Below are 20,000 nucleotides of genomic sequence, written 5' to 3' on the forward strand. Positions count from 1 at the left end.
GGCCGATGGGGAGGTTATGGCTCTGCCCCATCACACACAGAGCAGGGCCCATGGGGGGGGGGGGGTTGGGGAGCTCTCCCCTATCAGGCACAGAGCAGGGCTGCTCAGGGGGTTGGGTCCCCGCCACCTGTCACACACAGAGCCACGGGGCGATCAGGGGGTTTGGGCGCTGCCCCCTGCCACGCTGATCCCGGTGCAGGGAGGCATATTACCCTTTTACTATATAGGGTAGAGGCCTGGTGCATGGGTGGGGCCGGCTGGTTTGCCCTGAAGGGTATCCTGGATCAGGGTGGGGGTCCCCACTGGGGTGCCTGGCCAGTCTGGGTGAGGGGCTGAGGGCTGTTTTCAGGCTGGGAGTGACTGAAGTTCCCAACCGCTCCTTTTTTTCTTTTTAATTCTGGGCCAGCTTTACCTTGAGGCTTGGCTCCAGCTCTTAGGCCTCCGCAGCTGAAAGTAGGTTTCTGCCCTTTGCTTACAATGTTGCAAATCTGCTGGCTGAAGTCCAGCGGTATTTGTTACAATGTTTCTTTAACTGCCCGCTCAGAGGCCTGCAGCCGCAGGCGGGGAATGTTGGTTTCCTCCAACGATCCTCCGTCCTCCGTCACTGAGGCAAGCAAGCCTCATTTTAGTTTCAAGCTGCCTGGCTGCCGGCCGCCATCTTGGCTGACAGTTAATTTGCATATCTCGCTGATTAGCCAATGAAAAGGGTAGCGGTCGTACGCCAATTACCATGTTTCTCTTTTATTAGTGTAGATTCCTACATATTTAATTTACGGTCTTTCATAACACTGTATTTTCCCATGTAACAAACATTGCCACATTATTAATGTATACTTATAGAATAAACCAATGAACTGTACCAGTTTCATGCAAATATTTCTCTAGCCTTGATATATAAACATTTTTAAAAGTATGAATACTGCTCAGATTCTAACATTTCAATATTGTTTTTAAAAGTAGCTAACCTGTATGTAAATAAGCATGGCATTTGTAACTGTTGAAGGTGTAGACACCTAAGAAAGAAGATACCCATAGAAAAGGGTTCCAGTAGTGAACTGGACTCAAATTTAAAAGCAGAGCCAAGCAGCCCACTTCTAAATAGGGGCCTCTATGCAAACCACACTTCAGGGAGAAGCCTGCACTGAACTGCCTGCCTGCTTCGTGTTCCTGCCATATGAGCCAGCCCTTATAAAGGAGTTCCTGAAATAGTATTTCAATCAATAGGACTGAGGCTTTCCACATCCAATCCAACTGTACATCTATATCCCCCATCAGATTCTTCACTGACCAATCAGAGAAGCTTCATTTTGACCAGTCAGGACAATGCTTTTTTGGGCCAATCAAACTGTGAAGATTTGGAGCCCTCATTTGCAAAAGTCCCAAGGGTGGGGACTCCTGTCTATATGTCAGCAGTTCTCACACTGAGCAAGTGCACTTTCCCTTTCCACCGGAGACTGAAGACAGTGTTTCCCTGGCTGAGCTCAAACACCAAAGATGTCACGAAGATGTCTCACTGGAGCAGAGAGGAGCAAACCAGGAGCAGAGCTGTCTAGCCGGAGATGGGCCTGGCCCCAGGGGCTGCCTCCCGGCTGTGCTGCTTTGTAATTGAGCTGTACACTATCAGGCTATTTCACAGCTGTGCTGTATCACCATTGAGCTGTTTGCACTGAATAAAATGTCTTTCTTCACTGCACCCCAAACTGGGGATTCCTGTTGGGATTGAATTGGCACCAATGACCATCCATTGACAGAAGACTGCCTTGTCTGGTTGTACATTCTGTCCTCATGTTTTTATACTAGTAGTGAATTTATTAGTATTAAAATTTCACTTTAATAAATACATTCTCTAACTGGATACAAGGCACTCTTTTTCATTCATTGGACATACATCATAAGTTAATGCATAATATAGAGGAAATATTTCCCCTAGGTTTATTATCTCTTTTTCTCAGCAGAATTAAATACTGTGTATATTTTATTTATGCGAAGATGTCTGTCCCAAGTACAATCGTTCTAACAATAGTCAATATAATTAAATGAATGCTTTCCCTCTGTTAGAGGTGTAATGATCAAAGCAGCAAACAAGGTCTATCTAATGCTATTCTCACATCACCCGCTTCCAGGAAATAAAATTTCCCCATGTTCCCAGGTATTTTAAGGGATGCAATTTATGGAAGAAGCAGTGGAAGAGATGGTCTTGTTTTTTGACAGTAACTTAAGTTAGCAAACGTCCCTTTGTGGAAATCGTATTGAGTAAATCCTTAAAAAAGAAAAACCAGAAACAAAAATGGGCCCCTACAGATTTGGACTGTAGGTGGAGCCTCGGGGGTTTGTGGGCGGGGCCACTCAGGATCTGGGCGGGTTCTAAGTTCTCGCCCGCACTACCGCCCTGCGCTCGGCCGCTCCGGGCTCTGTTCGGCTCCTTTCGGCTCCGTTCGGCTCCGCTCGGGGAGGAAGCGCGGGGACGAGTTTGGCGCAGGCGCCCTGGGGTCCTGCTGCATTAAGGACTTGGTCTGCCGTGTGTTTCTACTTCCTTGTCTTCCGAGCTGTATCCGGGTCGTTGCTTTCCCTATTGTCTCAGGCAATCGGTCTTGGACTGTGCAAATTCTGGGTCTTTTGTTGCTTCTGGTGCAGGCTAATAAAGTTTTTCTTTCTTTTCTTTTATTTTTTTTCTAACCGTTTTAACGAGGGAGTTAACTCCCCAGGGCTGCCAGGTTGGCGGCGCTGCCTCGACCGGAGGGCGCCCGCGCCCGGGGAGCGCCGGGGAAGCTCGAGCTTCTGGGGCCGGTTCCGCGAGGACTAAGGGGCGGGTCAGGGGGTGGGGTGCGCGAAGGGGCCGCCGGGCTGCACCTGGGACGCCCCATCCGCTCGGCGGCACCGCCGATTTTAAATAGCATCTTCCGACTGGGTCCCGCGGTCTCAGCCCCCGACCTCGGCGCTGCCTGGGCTCCCGCAGCCTCTCCCTAGGTCTCCCACCGACCACCGCACGGATTCCTTAGTAAGTGTCGGAGGCCTCCGCGGGGAGGAAGGTCCGTTCAGCCCTCGGAGGAGGCAGAGCCGGTGGGACAGCCGGGCGGGGGTGGGGCGCTGCGTGGACGCGTCCCCCTCGCGGTCCGCGGGAGCGATCGCGACTTCTTTTCTTCCCTGGGCCTGGCGTGTGCTTTCTGTTGACGGTCACGGTGCCTCAACGAGGGGTGACGACCGACCCGCGGAAACATCACAAGATGTGCGGGAGGGTCGCCTTCGCCGACCGACCGACCGGCGGTGCAGCTGCCCACGTTGCTCCCGGCCCTCCCAGCCCGCGTTCCCACCCTCCTTCCCCAACCCCGTTAGCCCAGAGCTGAGTCAGATGAAGATCCCTAGCGGAGGTCTTCTGCACCTCCCGCAGCACCACTGCTCTGCCCTGTGCTTTGTGTGGTTTTGAATGACGCTGTATATTTTTTTTTCCCTTAACAGTGGATCGCAGCTCCAAGAGGAGGCAGGTGAAGCCTTTGGCAGCTTCTCTGCTAGAAGCTCTCGATTATGATAGTTCAGATGACAGTGATTTTAAAGTTGGAGATGCCTCAGGTAAATGTTTCTTCCCTTTCCCAGCTCTCTGAAGTTGGGTTTATTTTCCGACTTTTTTTTTTTAAAGAATTGGTTTTTATTACAATGCCAATTTAAAGTTAAAGCACATAAACTTCATTTATTTTGTACAGTTGATTTCCCACATTTCTCTAAGATCCTATCACTAGGTCCGATCATTGTTATCCGTTTTTGTTGATTCTTAATGAACCTGCCAGAGGACTTTTTCCAAAGATGCAAAAACGTTTTCTCTATTCTTTACTTGGAAATACAGTTATGCTTATTTGATGGCTAGAGGGGGAAAATTGAGAGATATCACAAGGTAGAATAATAACCTGAGAGTAATGTGAGCCATGAACTGCTCATGAGCAGGGTTCTTCTCTTTTCAAATCACTGGCGCACCCTCTGGGGGGAGTTTTACTAAAGCTGACCAGAGAAAAAAATTGTGTTTCGTAGTAGCCACTGGACCTTGCTTGTGGTTTGGACCTTTCAAAATTCTCTGAGATGTAAAGCATGAATGCTTGCTCTATGTTTTGTGATTTAAAAAAAACAATAAACTTTTTAAAAAAGGTCATATATTCACATTGTAAAAATTGGAAAACATAGAAGAGTATGGTTTACTTTGTTTCTTCTGTTCATTGTAGCTCATATAAAGATACATATAAAATCTTAATTGTAGGAATCTGAGAAATGGATACAAATTATGTTTAAATATGTGAACAATAAACACTACTTATTATCCCCCCTCCCCCCTTTTTAAATATTTTTTACTGATTTTTTACAGAGAGAAAGGGAGAGGGATAGAGAGTTAGAAACATCGATGAGAGAGAAACATCAATCAGCTGCCTCCTGCACACCCCCTATTGGGGATGTGCCCGCATCTACATGCCCTTGACCTGAATCAGATCTTGGATCCTTCACTCAAGCGATGCTCTATCCACTGAGCCAAACCGGTTAGGGCTATTCTGCCCCTTTTGAGTAGAAATTTAAAGAGAGAAATGAAAGCCCTTACAGGTGACCCCCAATTTCATTGTTACAAATTGAATATAATTAAAGCATAGTGATTAATCACAAAAACAATATGTAATTATATATGTGTTTTCCGATGGTCTTAGGTGACCCCTGTAAAAGGGTCCTTCGACCCCCAAAGGGGTCGCGACCCATAGGTTGAGAACTGCTGCCTTACAGTTTCATCCTTTTAACAGGCTTTAGAAATACTTTGAAGATTTATTTATTGATGAGAGAGAGAGAGAGAGAGAGAGAGAGAGAGAGAGAGAGAGAAGCATTCATTTGTTGTTCCACCTATTTATGCATTCATTGGTTGCTTCTTGTATGTGCTCTGACCGGAGATGGAACCTGAAACGAACTGAGCTACCTGGCCAGGGCGCATTTCTCTAACAGATTTTAAGTATTCTTCCATAGAATTTTCTATGCTTAGTCTTTCTCCTTTCTGTTTTTTTTTTTTTTTTTTTTTTTTTCCTGCTAGGGATGATCAGGAAGGGATGAAGTTAGGTTATGTTACTAGTATTACTTTTAATAGCATCAACAATCAGAATTCATTTGTGACTTACTGAGAACTTTTTGTTCCCATAATCTCATTTAATTTTTAAAGTAACTTAGCAAAGGAGATATTTTTTGATAGTAGGGGAACTGAATTTAAAGAACTTGCAATAGGTCACTCAGGCCATAGTGGATTCTCATCCATGTCTTTTGATTCCAAAATTTACAGTCTTTTTCTCTGCTTAGATCCTAAACAGAGATAAGGATATAATCTTAAACCAAAACTACTTGGATGGTGTGCTGACTAATCAGGTCACTCCCAGTAATCAAAAGTTGTTAAGTTTATCTTGATTTTTGTTTGTTTTTTAACCTTCTCAGCTCTTTTACCTTCCATTTAGTTGATTCACTGGTGCTTGGTACCAAAGAAGGGAAAGAAAAGGAAGGGCAAGGGGGTAAAATCCAAATCTACTTTAGTTCTCTTGGTGAAACCTTGGCAGATAGAATATTCTTGACTCGAATGTTATTTTGATTTGTTATGGTCCACATTGTAAAGTGTTATTAAAATAGTTGGATCTCAGAAATTATTACTTATTTGAATACCATTATGGGAAAAATTCCAAAGCTTAATTTCTTTAAATGTTCCATAATTATTTTTTGGCAATAAATTCTGATTTTGTAACTTTTTTTCTTTTTGCTTATTAAGATGGAGTCATTCACAAGTATCACTTATCTTTTACAACATTTAAAACAATTTAATGGTACAAACTACTTTCTCAAAATAATTTATGATATCAAGCTAAGTAGAGATTCCTGAACTTGTTAAATTTTAATCAGAGTTAATGGGAATTATCTATTATTTGTGGTAAGTGGTAGGATGAGTTTTATTAGCTGATAATTAAAAGAAATTTTAAAAGCACTAAAAATCTGTATACTTTCTGTTCCCTCTTGTCATAATACCTACTTCCTTAACCTCTGGGGAGATTAAATTGTGTCCCAAAGTCAAAATTTATCTGTGTAGTTCTTGATGTTATTGTAAATGAGAGTTAGTAGAAAATGATTTTCTTTAAAATAGTTCATAGTCACTAGAAATTGAATATTTTCTGCTCTTGGATTAGGTGCATTGGTGTCTCCCATGGCTGAAATGTTGGCTTATTCTAGATTACCAGTGATTCCTATTTACATCTTTTCTCTGTCTGAGATAGTTGGACTCTTACAGGAAATAAGACATTAATTAAACTTATCACTGCTTTTTAAACATTCTGACGTTGTGGAATCCAACCTTATCTATGAATAGATTAAACCGAAAGTGGAGAAATAAAAACCATTTCTTTCCAAACAATTTCTAGGAATGACTCCTGACTTTCTTAGAACTTAATGTTAAAATGCTTAGATTGATTTGTCTCAATTTTTATCTGATTCTCTGCATCAGTTTCTTCTGATCTTCATTTTGAAATCTGAATTCTGACTACAAAGCTTTATATTTCTGTTTGGCTTTAAGGATAAATATTGAAAATTCTCTAGATAAAGGTTATATTTAAGACCACTGCAGATAAACATAATTTTATTCATGTTTCTCAGATGATAAAATCTAAAAAGAAATATTGTTCAAAAATTATCTGACAGTGATTATTGACAATAATTATAAGCCTCTACCATTCAAAATAATGAACTGAATATAGATTACCTTTTATCTCAAAGGTGAAAATAGAGCTAAATTTTTCACTTGTTTTCTTTTTTTGAAAAATTATCATTTCTTTATCTATTTTTTAATCTTTATTGTTGAGAGTATTACAAATGCTCCTCCTTTTCTCCCCCTTGTCCCCTACCACCTGGTCCTCCCTGCCCCCCAGGCCTTTATCCTTTCCCTGTGTTCATGGGCAATGCATATACACATATAAATTCTTTGGTTAATCTCTTCCCCCGACCCCACCCCTAAATTTTTCACTTTTGATTGAGAGCCAATAAATAAATTTTAAAATTAATAAATCCTAAAATGGGATATAAGTGTATTAGAATTATTGTGATACCACCAGAAAAGACATATGTAGAAATGTTAGGTGAAGCTCTATAAAATGACCAGTTTTATAGGTATAAAACTGTCAAATATTGTCAATTCATGTTTTGGCCTAAAGTGGTTATATTTGAGACTTGGACCTAAGATTAGGGCTAGGATAGATTCTTTGAGTAACCTGCTATATAAATGGAATCTTTTTGAAGAAAAGGATATATATTACCTTTATTAAATAAGATAATATAACAATGCTGTGTCCCCTAACCTTCTGGCCAAAGTAAGAAGGTTAACTCATAGTTTAGTTAGGTGAAATTGTCAGAGAGTAATTTAGCTGGAAGAGTTAGGCTGAGACTTTGGTTTGGTAATATTTGTGCTTAATTTGACTTTAGCTTAAGTGGATCAAAATGTTTCTTGATCATCTGTAGTTTTGTTTCAAAGTACTTTTCTGGATGTTAGGGTGAATTCACTAAGAAATAGTGATAACATTAGAGTAATTAGATAAAATAATGAATAGATGATACAAAGCATGCTTGATCACTTATGCAGTTTAAGTCTCTCAAAGGACACAGGTCTACTCTAGATGGATTGATCTAGGAGAAGTCATTGAGATAAGAGTTAAATTAGAAACTGAAATCTAGATGGAGAAACATTAAGTGTTGAAAGTGTAGAGGTTGGAAAATGTTTATTAATCCTGGATCGTGACTGAATAAAAGAATAGAAGGGATGAACCTGGGAAAGTAGAATGAGGTCACCTTGAGGCCTTATATGCTAGACTAGGGTTTCTTAAACTCAGCACTTTGGACATCTTGTGTTGGATAATTCTTTGTTGTGGAGGCCTGTGCTGTGTATTACTACACCTGGACCCTTTATGGCCACCTTTCTCTCTAGACACTGCCAGATGTCCTCTGTGGGACAAAATTGTCACAGCTGGAAATAGAGGATGAGTTGTGTTGACTGATTGGCTTTTTAAAAAGAGCTTTACAAGATTTGTCAAAATGGTCACAAGATAATAACAATCAGCAGTAGACGGTGATCTGTTGTCTGATGTGCATATTTATAATTCTAATCATTGTTAGACTGCATCAATGAACAGAATAAATACTTAGATTTGATGAACAAAGATGATTCTTTATATTGCAGAGCTAACATAAAATTCTGATTTAAATCATACTGTTTCATTTTTGGTTTTATTGTTTGATATTTATCTTGGGGAAAACTTAAGCACTGAATATTGTGAAGGGATTCTTGACGGATTTTTAAAAAATTCTGTAATTCTGTCTGTGAGTTGAAATAGCTATTGATTGGAGAGATTTTGATAGAGTGTGTTTGAGAAAGGTTATTTTTTGTTTAACTGAGTAGGAAGTATGGATTTCAATTTTAAAACTTTTTTCTAGTGTCAAAATTTTTATTATAGACTTAGAATTATCTGGTTCTTATGCCTAAGATTAGCTGTATTTGAAGTATTTGGATTACTTCTCTAGTCTGTTCTTTTTTTCTTTGAAGAGTGTAAGAGTGATAGATTTGGAATATGGCAGAGAGTCTTTGTTTGAATTCATAGTAACATGAAATACTTCTTTGCAGCCTATAAAAATATAGATAGCCAAGAACTCTGATTTTCTCATTCTCATTATTGCCAAGTTACACTGTAACTAAATATTTTTATCTCCATCCCTCAAGTGCATATGTACTAAAAAGAAGTGATGACTAATCAGATGAAGATGTTATTTTTCAGAGATCAAAGAAAAATAAAATTTGATATATTCCTGATGGCTGCAGTTGGAGTATGGCTAATATGTTATATTTGGAGAATGATGGGTTGGGTAAGCTATTAGGATTTGTATTTGTGGAAAAAACTCACATTCTTCTAATGACATATTAATAAATGTAAAGCATTTAAGTTTTTCAAAATTGCTTTTTATTCAGGCGTGATTATAGAATTAAAACAGAATTAAAGTATCACTTTCCCTCTACTTTGAAAAATAATTAATTGATTGGTATTGGCAACAACAACCAAACTAAAATTATAAACATACTTTATGATTTGTAAAATTTACTAATAGCAAAGTTAAATTCCTCTCAGTTTTGATCAGGTACCCACTTTTGTGACCCAGTTAATCTTACATTGGAATCTATTGTTATTTTATTATTTTAAAAATATTGATTTCAGAGAGGAAGGGAGAGGGAGAGAGAGATAGAAACATCAGTGATGAGAGAGAATCACTGATCAGCTGCCTCCTGCACGCCCCACACTGAGGATTGAGCCCACAATTTGGGTATGTGCCTGACCACGAATCAAACTGTGACCTGGTTAACAGGTCAGTGCTCAACCACTGAGCCACAGGGGTTGGGTCCTAGTGTTATTTTTCATTGGTAAAAATAACTAGGAGTGCTTTCTAAGTATTTGTAAAATGGCTTCTAGAAGATTAATCCAGGACAAAGTACCTTTTGTCCATCTGCCAGCTCTCTTAATTATTGGCTTGCTTGCAAGATGTTCCAGTTTTCTTTAGTCAGTCTGCATAGAGATTCTTTTTTTGCCAGAGGTTTTTTGTTTTGTTTTGTTTTTGTAAGTTGGGTTTAATTGTGAGTGGTCTAAAAAAAAATCATAATTTTCTTAGTGATTTGAGAGCTACTGGACTGAAAGAAGTCACCTATTTGTGAGTGAAAATTGGGTCCACACACTTTTTTGAAATCCGAGTAGCCACAAATTCACAGGTCTTTCCTAAGTTTGACATAAACTGTTTGATGGTAAAACCTGATTGGTACTGATAATTTATTTGTAGTATATATTTATCATAATCATAACTATTCATACATTTTACTGCAAAATTATGTGTTTGACTATAGGGCAGGTGCTAGTGTGATATATTCTGCATATACTACGCTACCCTTCTAAAATTTAAAAAACAAAGTCTCACTTCTGAAACATCTGCCTCCAAAAATTTCAGACAAGGGATTGTTAACCTACACAATTTTGTGTCCCATGCAAGAATTTTTAGGATGAGAGTGTTTCTCCACAACAGTCCTGAGTAAGCTGTGAGTATGATAACCTAGGGACTGACAATGATTTTATAAGGTCAGTCAACATTTGCTAAATGTTAGTCTTTTTTAAAAAAATGTGATTTAATTAGCAGGACTTAAGTTTTATCAGCTATTTATAAAAGCATTTTGAGCTATTTTAAATACTAGATATTAATCATAGATAATTTCTTTACATCTAATGCCCAATTAATTATAGAGGCTAAGGCTGGTTCAGTTAACAGAAATTAAAATGATATAGAAACATAAACTTTTTCATAATTTATTATTACCCTTTTCTTGGTTATAGGTATAAAATATTCATCACCCTACAGATTTTATTACTGTGGCTGGCTATGATCTAACTATGACTGCTTTGCTTCCCACTTCCTTTTCTCTCCTCCCTGTGTCCCTCTCTACAGATACTTAGAGTTTCATTTGATCAGGCATAAAGATGATTAGGTTACTGAATAGTGTTGACTTAAGAGTGCCTGGGCTGTGCTAGGCAGCAACGGAAGAAACTTGCTAGAAGCCTTATAGTCCTATGTGAACTATTTGATATCCTTCGCCTATCTTTTTAGTGACTACTGTGGTTGCTCGATGGCTTAGTTTAAAAAAATTTTTATTAATTTCTTCATTCTAGGAGATACAGCAGTTACTGCCTAGAATTTTTGAAAGTTTAGGTGATTCTTTTATTGATACTTAATAAGCAGGAAAATTGATAACTTCTTTTGCAACTTCCATTTTCTGTGCCATTGCTATTGTCTCTTTTCATCTATGTACTTGGTGCTCCTAAAATTGATGGGTGTAGTAGGAATGTGGTATAAGTTGACTATCCTAAATATCTATGCCTAATTTTGCTGGGTAAAGCATGAGACAATGAAACAAAGTTCTTTTGGGCCAGGATTTTCTTGTTCTGAATGTGACTCAATGTTTATAAGTCTATATAGTTTATGAAAGGAAGATGTAAGGGTAGAAGACTATGGTGCATATTCTATTATCATTAAGTTAAAACCACGTGCCCAATTTATACAGAATGACATTTACTTTTAGAAAAAATTGCCTTTAGGGTACCAAGTAAAGCATGTGCTATATGACAAAACAGTGCTCCTCTTTTAAAGCATATTTTAATTTAGAGTTACATATATTCGTCTTCATTAATGCTATATTGAAATAAAACCATTACACCAACTTCATTGATTTATTATTTAATCAGGTTAGTAATGTCTACCATCATTTGACTTAAATTTGTTTATATTGTTTTGCAAGTTACTCACAGATTTTGGTGGTTTCATTTGTGTCAGCGTTGTGTGTGTGTGTGTGTATGTATATACATATGTGTGGTTTTTTTTTCTCATATTTTCAACAGATTCTGAAGGGAGTGGTAATGGAAGTGAAGACCCCTCAAAGGACAGTGGAGAAGGTTCCTGTAGTGATTCTGAAGAAAATATTTTAGAGGAAGAACTAAATGAAGATATTAAAGTAAAAGAAGAACCACTTAAAAATTCTGCAGAGGAGGAAATACTGTCATCAGAAAAACCGTTAATTAAAGTGGAAAAGAAGGAAGAAGAAAATGGAGAAAGACCTAGAAAGAAAAAGGACAAAGAGAAGGAAAAAGAGAAGGAGAAAGAAAAAGAGAAGGAGAGAGAGAAGGAGAAAGAAAAAGCAACAGTATCTGATAATGTGGCTGCTTCTGCTGCTGCCACCGCACCAGCCACAAGTCCTCCTGCTGTTAACGCATCTCCTTCAGTCCCTACTACAACTACTACAGAGGAACAAGTCAGTGAGCCAAAAAAGTGGAACCTTCGTCGAAATCGACCACTTTTGGATTTTGTGTCCATGGAAGAACTGAATGACATGGATGACTATGACAGTGAAGATGACAATGATTGGCGACCTACTGCAGTAAAGAGAAAGGGGAGATCTGCGTCTCAGAAAGAAGGAAGTGATGGAGACAATGAGGATGATGAAGATGAGGGGAGTGGGAGTGAGGAGGATGAGAATGATGAAGGCAATGAAGAAGATCATAGCAGCCCTGCCAGTGAAGGGGGTTGCAAGAAGAAGAAGAGTAAAGTTCTTAGCAGAAACAGTGCTGATGACGAGGAACTGACCAATGATAGCCTGACACTATCTCAGAGCAAGAGTAATGAGGTAGATCAACCCAATTTTTATGATATCTGTCTGTCTGGGGAGAGGGAATTCTCTAAACCAGTCTACTCCTTATATTAAGTGGCTTCCTTGAAATCCTATTTATAGACAGTTGTAGGAGTGAATGAACTCCCTAACTATAGCATTTATTCATTTGGCCAGCCAACCTTTATTGAGTACCTACTCTGTCACCGTTCTCAAGGAGCTCACAGCATCGTTCTCAAGAGCTCACAGTCTATCTAGGTAGAGGAATATTTTTATATCCTTAGGCTTGGGAAATAGTAGGGTTTTTCTTTTACCTTTCTATCCTCTCACCCCATTGTTCATAGGACTACTAAATTGTGCTAATTGGATTATGAGAAAGGTCACCCTTCTTTCAACTTAGTTATATTCAGGTCCATATAAAAGTTGAGGCTTTTAGAATACTTTAGCAGGGCAACACAGCTTAACGATGGTCTCAGACTTTTAGAGATTCATTTTCAAGGTTAATTTCTTTACCAGCTGCAGCACCATCATTTGAATGGTCACCAAATCTTTGTTTTAGATGTATGGAAGTAAAACTAAACTATATGTTTACATGTATTTAGTGAATAAATTCTCTCTACAAAGAAATGAAAACAAACATTTTTATCATAAAACTACAGTAATGATTCAGTTCTTCCACCTGAAGTTCTCCTGAAAGTTAGGTTTATATCCATTGGGCCCAAGATGCAGCATTCAAGACTCTTCAGTCAAACACATTTGTGTCTTTTTGTCTGTGTGTTTATGTACATGTTTTTCTTCAAAAGAAAGATTGAGTTGTCTTTTCACATGTAGATGTATTTGTTACATCACATGTAGAACTAGAATAATTAAGTCTGTCATTTTGTTAGTGTGTTTATAGTCATGAAAATTCACTTCGTTCACTTTATCAAGCACTTATTTTTGTTGTTTTTTCATACCATTGACAGGTTAAACTGGTAGGATATTTTTCCTTTTATGCTTTATTTGTTCTTTTACATTTCTTTTGCTTACAAATTTTATATACCAGTGCTTTTCCATCCTAACTAAGTGTCATTTATAATTTTGGTGATGTTATTAACCAAATAATTTATAGTAGTCCATAAGGGTTATGTGTCAGTAGAGATGAAACAAAGTTTATATTTTAGATTTTAAACATTTTTTAACTTCTAGTGTGCCCACTTTCATAGGAGGATGTTGCTTACCTCAAGTGCTATCTTAATTCTTATCTTTAGGTAAAGAAAAATTGTCATTTGGAGTATAATACTGTATTTATAATGTTGTAGCACAGGCAATTCCATATTTTCAATGCCAATTTATGGGGATAGAAGTATGGAAAATCCAGTTATTCATATTTGATTTTTAGGTATGTATCCAGTTTATTTTATATCACTTAGTATTCCATCTGTATTTACTGAATAAATTTGCTTTTGGCAGCATCACCTCCTTCATTTTTATTAGCCTGACATTCACAAAAGTAGGCTGGCTGATGATAGAGGCAGTGTGGAGATACCATATGTTTAGAAATTTGCCACATTATCCGTTTGTTAATAACATGTAATTAATAATATATTGCTTATGAGGTTGTAGGCTATTTTTAGGATGCATTTAAAGGCCACATGTGATGTTTTTTTTCTTACCCAGAAGAGACTTTAGTAAATAATGGGACTTACGTTTTTAGATTAACAGTCCCAAGGAAATGAGATTTCAGAACATTTCTTGGAAAAGTGCCGTGTGTTTTCTTAAGTAAATAAATTAATTCCTCTTCTGTTATTTCATGTTAATTTTCCTTTTGCTCTATCCTGTGTTGAAATGTAGAACTTATAGAAAGTTAATTTCCCATCAATAATGTTCTTTCTGAAAGCTTGATAACTGTTTAACCCAAGACTGTTACTCAAATTAGATATTAAATTTTAATAAAAATGAATCAATTGAGATTATTATTTTATCTTATGCTTCTAAATTTCCTATTCATATGATTTTGATTTTGTAAAAAGGTGACTAAAGGTAATCCTTGTTGCCTGATAGCCAATGTTTGTATCTTCCTGACTATTGAAGGTAGTTATATCTTGCCAAGTACCCATTAGTTAATTAAGTATACATTTGGTTATATTTGAAGTTTAATTTTTCTCTGCTTTTACTTTAAGTTTTCAAATACTACTTTGTAGTAGAGATAGCTAAAATGTGGCTTTAGAAATACCTAATAGAATTATATTTAATTTATAAGCATATAGACTTTTTTCTTGGCTCTATGTCAAGTGCTTTGTAGGGAAATATTTTGTGTGTCATGTAAATGATACCCAGGAACTTTAATAATTTGACATTTCCTTGAGCAGGGACCTTTTATAACTATTGGCTGTTAATGGCCTGAACATATCTATATATGCTAAGGGAGCGGTTCTCAAACATTTTGAAATACTCTAGAGCAGTGGTTTTCAAACATTTTGGTTTCAGGACCACTTTATGCTCTTAAAAAAATTATTGAGGATACCAGTTTTTATTTATGTAGGTTATATGTAGATATTTACCATTTCAAATTAAAATTCTGAAATTTCAAAAAATAAGACATAGAAGAACATCAGTTGTCAGATCAATAATGCCATCCCTTATCATGTAGCTTGTGAAAAACTTTACCTTGCACCCATGATAGAGAGTGAAAGAGGCACATAACCTTGGTATTGTTATGAAAATAGACTTTACCTTGTGGATTTCCCTAAAGGAGACTTCCTAGACCACATCTTGAGGACCACTGTGCTAGAATTGGGCATTTTCTGCATAGGGGTACTTGCCTTTGTTAGTGGTATTATGGCATTTTGGAATTTGGTGCTATTTGAACAATCCCCTCAGAATATGGTTATGTCTTTTCAAACTTCTATCCTGAAGCTTTACAATCCCCTCAGAATATGGTTATGTGCCTTTTTAAACTTCTATCTTGAAGCTTTGGGATTTCCTAAGGTTATCTTTCCTTTTAGTTTTCTGAAGTATACTCTTTGGGGAGGGCTGTGTAGTCTTTTCAGAGCCTGGTTTCCATTTTTAGGACTTTAAGACTAGAGCTTTGGGTAAATATATGACAGAAAATCATATCAATAGAAATTTTCAGATGGAAGTTACTCTTTTTGTTTTAAAATAAAAACTCATATTAAATGGATATTAGTGTCTTGCCATGTGAGGAAATGGCAATTACCATCTGATTTGCTAATTAAAATGTAAAAATTTTGCTGAAATTTATAAATAGTCACTGTGTTTAGGGCATTTTAGTTATAAATCAACTAGAAGCCCAGTGCATGAAAATTCATGCACTGGAGGGGACGTCCCTCAGCCCGGCCTGCCCCCGCAAACAGTCCAGGAGCCCTCAGGGGTGGGAGGAGACCCGGCGATCAGGGGAAGGCAATGCCCCCATCACACCTCTGCTGCTGCCACTACCGGCAGCACAAGCCTCCGCCAGCCCTGGTTACCTGAGCCTTGGGTGGCCCTGCATGGCTTGGCAGCTGACATCTGAGGCTTGCCTGCACCTCAGGCAATGGCTGGGCAGCCGATATCTGAGACTTGCCTGAGCCTCAGGCTGGCCCTGGGTGGCTGAGGAGCTGAGGGGACTGGGGGACTCCAGAGGCAGGTGCGCTGGTAGGGCAGAGGGGACTGGGCACCACCATCTTGTGGCTGTAGGCACCACCATCTTTGAGGGCGGTGCAGTCAATTAGCATATTCCCTCCTTATTGGCTGTGGGCGCTGTCATCTTTGAGGGTGGGGCAGTCAATTAGCATATTTCCTCCTTATTGGCTGTGGGCGCTACCAACTTTGCAATGGCATGAGGGTCAATTAGCATATTCCCTCTTTATTAGATAGGATTGCCTTTGTACACATTTCAAAATAAAACAAATTTCTCCAAGGCCTAAAAGATCAATTTATAACACTGTAGAAAAATTACTTCAGATTCATAAGAATTTAACCTTCTTTAAAAACATGGAGGAAGAACTATTGGTCAAACTCTTTGGTATACTAATTTTTTCTCTTCTTCAAGGCAATAGATTCCTTAAATTCTTTTTTACATGTACTGTGCTGGAATTTCCTTTTATTAAAAATACATATAACTTAGAATTTACCATTTTTACATATTGTTTATAATCATCTATTTGGCATATACACAAATGAACATTAAACATATTTTAGAGCCACGAGACCACTGGGAAATATTAACATTTTTTGGTATAAATTTCAAATCTCAAGGGGAAAATGAAATGATATACTGTAATGTCCCATTTATTTTTGAAGTTACCATTAGAATCCTTTAAATTATTCTATAATATTAAGGTTATATTCTAGGTGATACTCTTGTGCCATTCAAACCAACCTTCCCAATTTCTAATTTTATGTAAAAGTCATATTTTCAAATGATATATTCTGTGGTGAAAACTCTAGCTTAACTATTTTGTCCAAAAACTTGAAAAATGATATACATCTTTAGAAATATGCTAATAAAAATTGGTATTAAATTGACTATTATATTCTGATTATAAGCATGCTTAAACCCATGTTTGATATATTAAGGACAAATTGGAGCATAATTTTTATGAGACTGTGTTATTCAGATTTTTCCATTAAAGCATTGCATGCTGTCAACCATTGGATTTGGTAGTATTATCTTAGGGCTCTAGTTCCCCTCATTTTTCTCTCATTTTTTCATTACATTGCTAGTAAGACATTCTATTGATAGGGAACAGGGGGCCAGAGATACCAGTTAACTTTGTTCTATCTGCCTCTAAATGATAATATGTATAGAGAGAAATTGGTGCGGAGATATAATTTAGCCATTTACTGTTTCCCTGAGCAAAACAGAAAAATAGGAAACTAATGGAATTAGAGATACCTGTTGATATTAATTTTTCTGATCCATAGAAATTTACTTGTTTCCCACATGGATAAATCTTTTCCAAGGTCTGGTTAGTTGTAATTCCACGAGAGAAATATTGTCACAGCCCATAAACTTGAGTATCCTCTCAGTCATCAAACTAGTTGTTTGTTAGGTCTTTTCCTAGTCTATGATTTTTAAAACCTACATGTGGTATTCTAAGAAAAAAGTTTTTTGAAATTGATGCAGAGAAAAAAGTCTTTCGGACTTAATCATGGGAGAATATCCTATATAATAAAAGCCTAATATGCTTAGTTTCCAGTCATCCATTTAACCAATCAAAGCGTAATATGCTAATGATATGCTAAGGCCACTCAACCGCTCACTCTGACGTGCACTGACCACCAGGGGGCTGAAAGTCTACTGGTTGACCAGTCGCTATGATGTGCACTGACCACCAGGGGGCAGATGCTCCCACCTGTACATTAGCTTGCTGCTGGGGTCTGGCCAGTTGGGACTGAGAGAGATGGGCCGGACAAACCCTGGAGCCCTCCCACGGTCCCTCCCTGGTTGGCCAAACTCCCGTGTCCCTTCCCAGTCCCGATCATGCACCAGTGGGGGGTCCCTCAGCCTGGCCTGTGCACTCACGCAATCCAGGATGAGGGACTCCCCCCCCACCCCCTTGAGTGCACGAATTTCATGCACCGGGCCTCTAGTATATAATAGTGTGGTCATTGAGGCTTATAACTTTTCTTTTGGGGTTCCAAGGAAGATTCCCTTGTGTAATAAAAGGTCATCTCAATGTTTCTCTTTTGACTCACCTACAAGAAAATACAGGGCAAAGAAGAATGGGAATGAACATTTATTGAGTACCTAATATGTCTTGGGAACATTTTAACATACATTATGTTATTAATTCTCACAACAACCTCATGAGGTAGGTATTATTTTTATCATCCCATTTTACAGGTGAGAAAAAAACTGCAGCTTCAGGTTCAACAGCTATTGAATAAGAGATGAAAGTGAAACCAAACAACATTTGACTAAGTCAAATGCTGTTACATTTGAAGCATGGCTAATGGGATGGAATCTGGGCATATTTTTATTTTGCTCACTGTACCAAAGTACTGTAAAACACATTTTCTTTTTAGGAAGGTTTTAGCTGTACTTGCCTGCTATGTCCAAAGCCCCTCAGCTACTTTGCTTTTATAAAAAAAAGAAGCAAACTTAATATTTTAAAGTACTGGAATTCTTAAGAGATACGGCATACCTCTTTTGCACTGTTTCCTTGATTTGTTTTATAGATCTATTGCAAGTTTACATGTATTACACAGAAATATATTGAAAGATTGTTATAAATTGTGACATTCAAGTGTCATTCAAATGTTAAAAATTGCTATTGAAATGATACCTAAATGTTACCTTTCAATATTAGTTTAAAAGAATATAAAAATATAAAAATTAATATGAAACAGTATTTAGTGAATGTAGAATATAGAACTAGTTTATTAATTTTGTTTCTGAATATGGTTAGGTTCTTAAATGAAAATATATAGACTCAAATGCCATCTTTTATTATGTAACACTAAGCCCAATCTGTGAAATATGACAAGAATTATTATCTTGTTAACTTACCCTTTAAAGTTTAAATCCATAATGCAGAAGGTTTAAATGAAAAGAAACAAACTCTTCCTTTCTTGAAATTTTATCTTTTTATATTTACCTATTAATATATCTTGCTCCTTTTACATTACAATTAGCTAGGTATCTTTCTTACCAGTTTACACTAGATATTTCTTGACATAAACCTAATATGAATGCTCTGCCTGTTCTAGCAACTAGTCAACCTGGATCTTTTTTTAGACGGTTTTCTGTACCTGTATACACAGATATACCTAGGTAGGTACTCATGTATCTGTCATCCAGTAGTTGGATGAACCTGGTGCTCCTAAATTCCCCTTAACACGTAAGGATTATATACAGGATATTCCCTTATAACTATGCCATCACATACATAGCTGCTTACATGTTACCTTGAATTGGTTTTTTCCTGTTTAACATATGTGTGTCTTGTCTTCCGTAGCTAGGATTGTAAGTTTCCAAAGAGTAAAAGCCTAATGTTGTATACTTTGTAAACCAATGTATAGGATGTATACTTGTGGGTTAATTTTCCCTTTCTTCTAGTTTAAGGGGTTAGACTGTAATTCAGAATGGAAAAGCAGATGGAGATTTGTTAGTTGCATGTTTGATTTTTCATTTCCTAGAGAAGAAAGTATATGGGACTTGAAGAGAAGTGAAAAAATAGAGGGCACTTATAGGGTTCTTTGACAAAGAGGTGTACTTCTCAAATGTAGCATACTCTGAAATTACTAAAAGAATGGAGAATGCAGCATAATTATGGAAATGCATATAATAATTTTAAGTGAGAATTTCATTTATTAAAATTATCTTTTAATATAAATATGTGATTTTCTGATATATTTTAATAATTAGGACTCGCTGATTCTTGAGAAGAGTCAAAACTGGAGTTCTCAAAAAATGGACCATATTATGATTTGCTGTGTTTGTCTTGGAGATAATAGCGAAGATGCTGATGAAATAATTCAGTGTGACAATTGTGGCATTACAGTTCATGAAGGTAATTTTGCTTTGTTTTTTTCTCTTTTTAGACATGGCAGATTGACACTGCATTTACAAAAGTGAAATTAGTTCTTTGACATTTGTACTATTTTTAAGATTTTCCTGTAGTTCATGATATTTCAAGTGATGTAAGACATACTAAATCCTTAAAGTACGATGGTATTATTTTTCAGATGTTAACTTTAAACGTTTTTTTTTTAAAAATTTATTACTGGGGTGATATTGGTTAATAAGATTATGTAAGCTTCAAGTGTATAATACTATAATACATCATCT

At 37.3% G+C, this 20,000-nt stretch overlaps 1 protein-coding gene across 7 annotated transcripts in view; it reads left to right on the forward strand.

Moving 5' to 3' along the window:
• The first annotated feature begins 2,507 nt into the window (after positions 1-2,507).
• PHF14 (PHD finger protein 14) overlaps positions 2,508-20,000 on the forward strand; it is a 168,582-nt gene continuing 151,089 nt past the window's right edge. For 3 of the 7 annotated variants that reach the window (XM_059712433.1, XM_059712434.1, XM_059712432.1), the window contains exons 1-4: positions 2,509-2,998; positions 3,457-3,567; positions 11,460-12,241; positions 19,578-19,722. In XM_059712433.1, the coding sequence (XP_059568416.1) occupies position 2,998; positions 3,457-3,567; positions 11,460-12,241; positions 19,578-19,722 (1,039 nt within the window). In that variant the 5' untranslated portion in view covers positions 2,509-2,997. Of the gene's footprint in view, positions 2,999-3,456; positions 3,568-11,459; positions 12,242-19,577; positions 19,723-20,000 lie in introns of all 7 variants that reach the window. The other 4 variants (XM_059712429.1, XM_059712428.1, XM_059712431.1 and 1 more) reach the window with 2 other exon arrangements.

The sequence above is a fragment of the Myotis daubentonii genome, chromosome 10 (genome assembly GCF_963259705.1).
Source record: "Myotis daubentonii chromosome 10, mMyoDau2.1, whole genome shotgun sequence".
NCBI classification, from domain to species: domain Eukaryota; kingdom Metazoa; phylum Chordata; class Mammalia; order Chiroptera; family Vespertilionidae; genus Myotis; species Myotis daubentonii.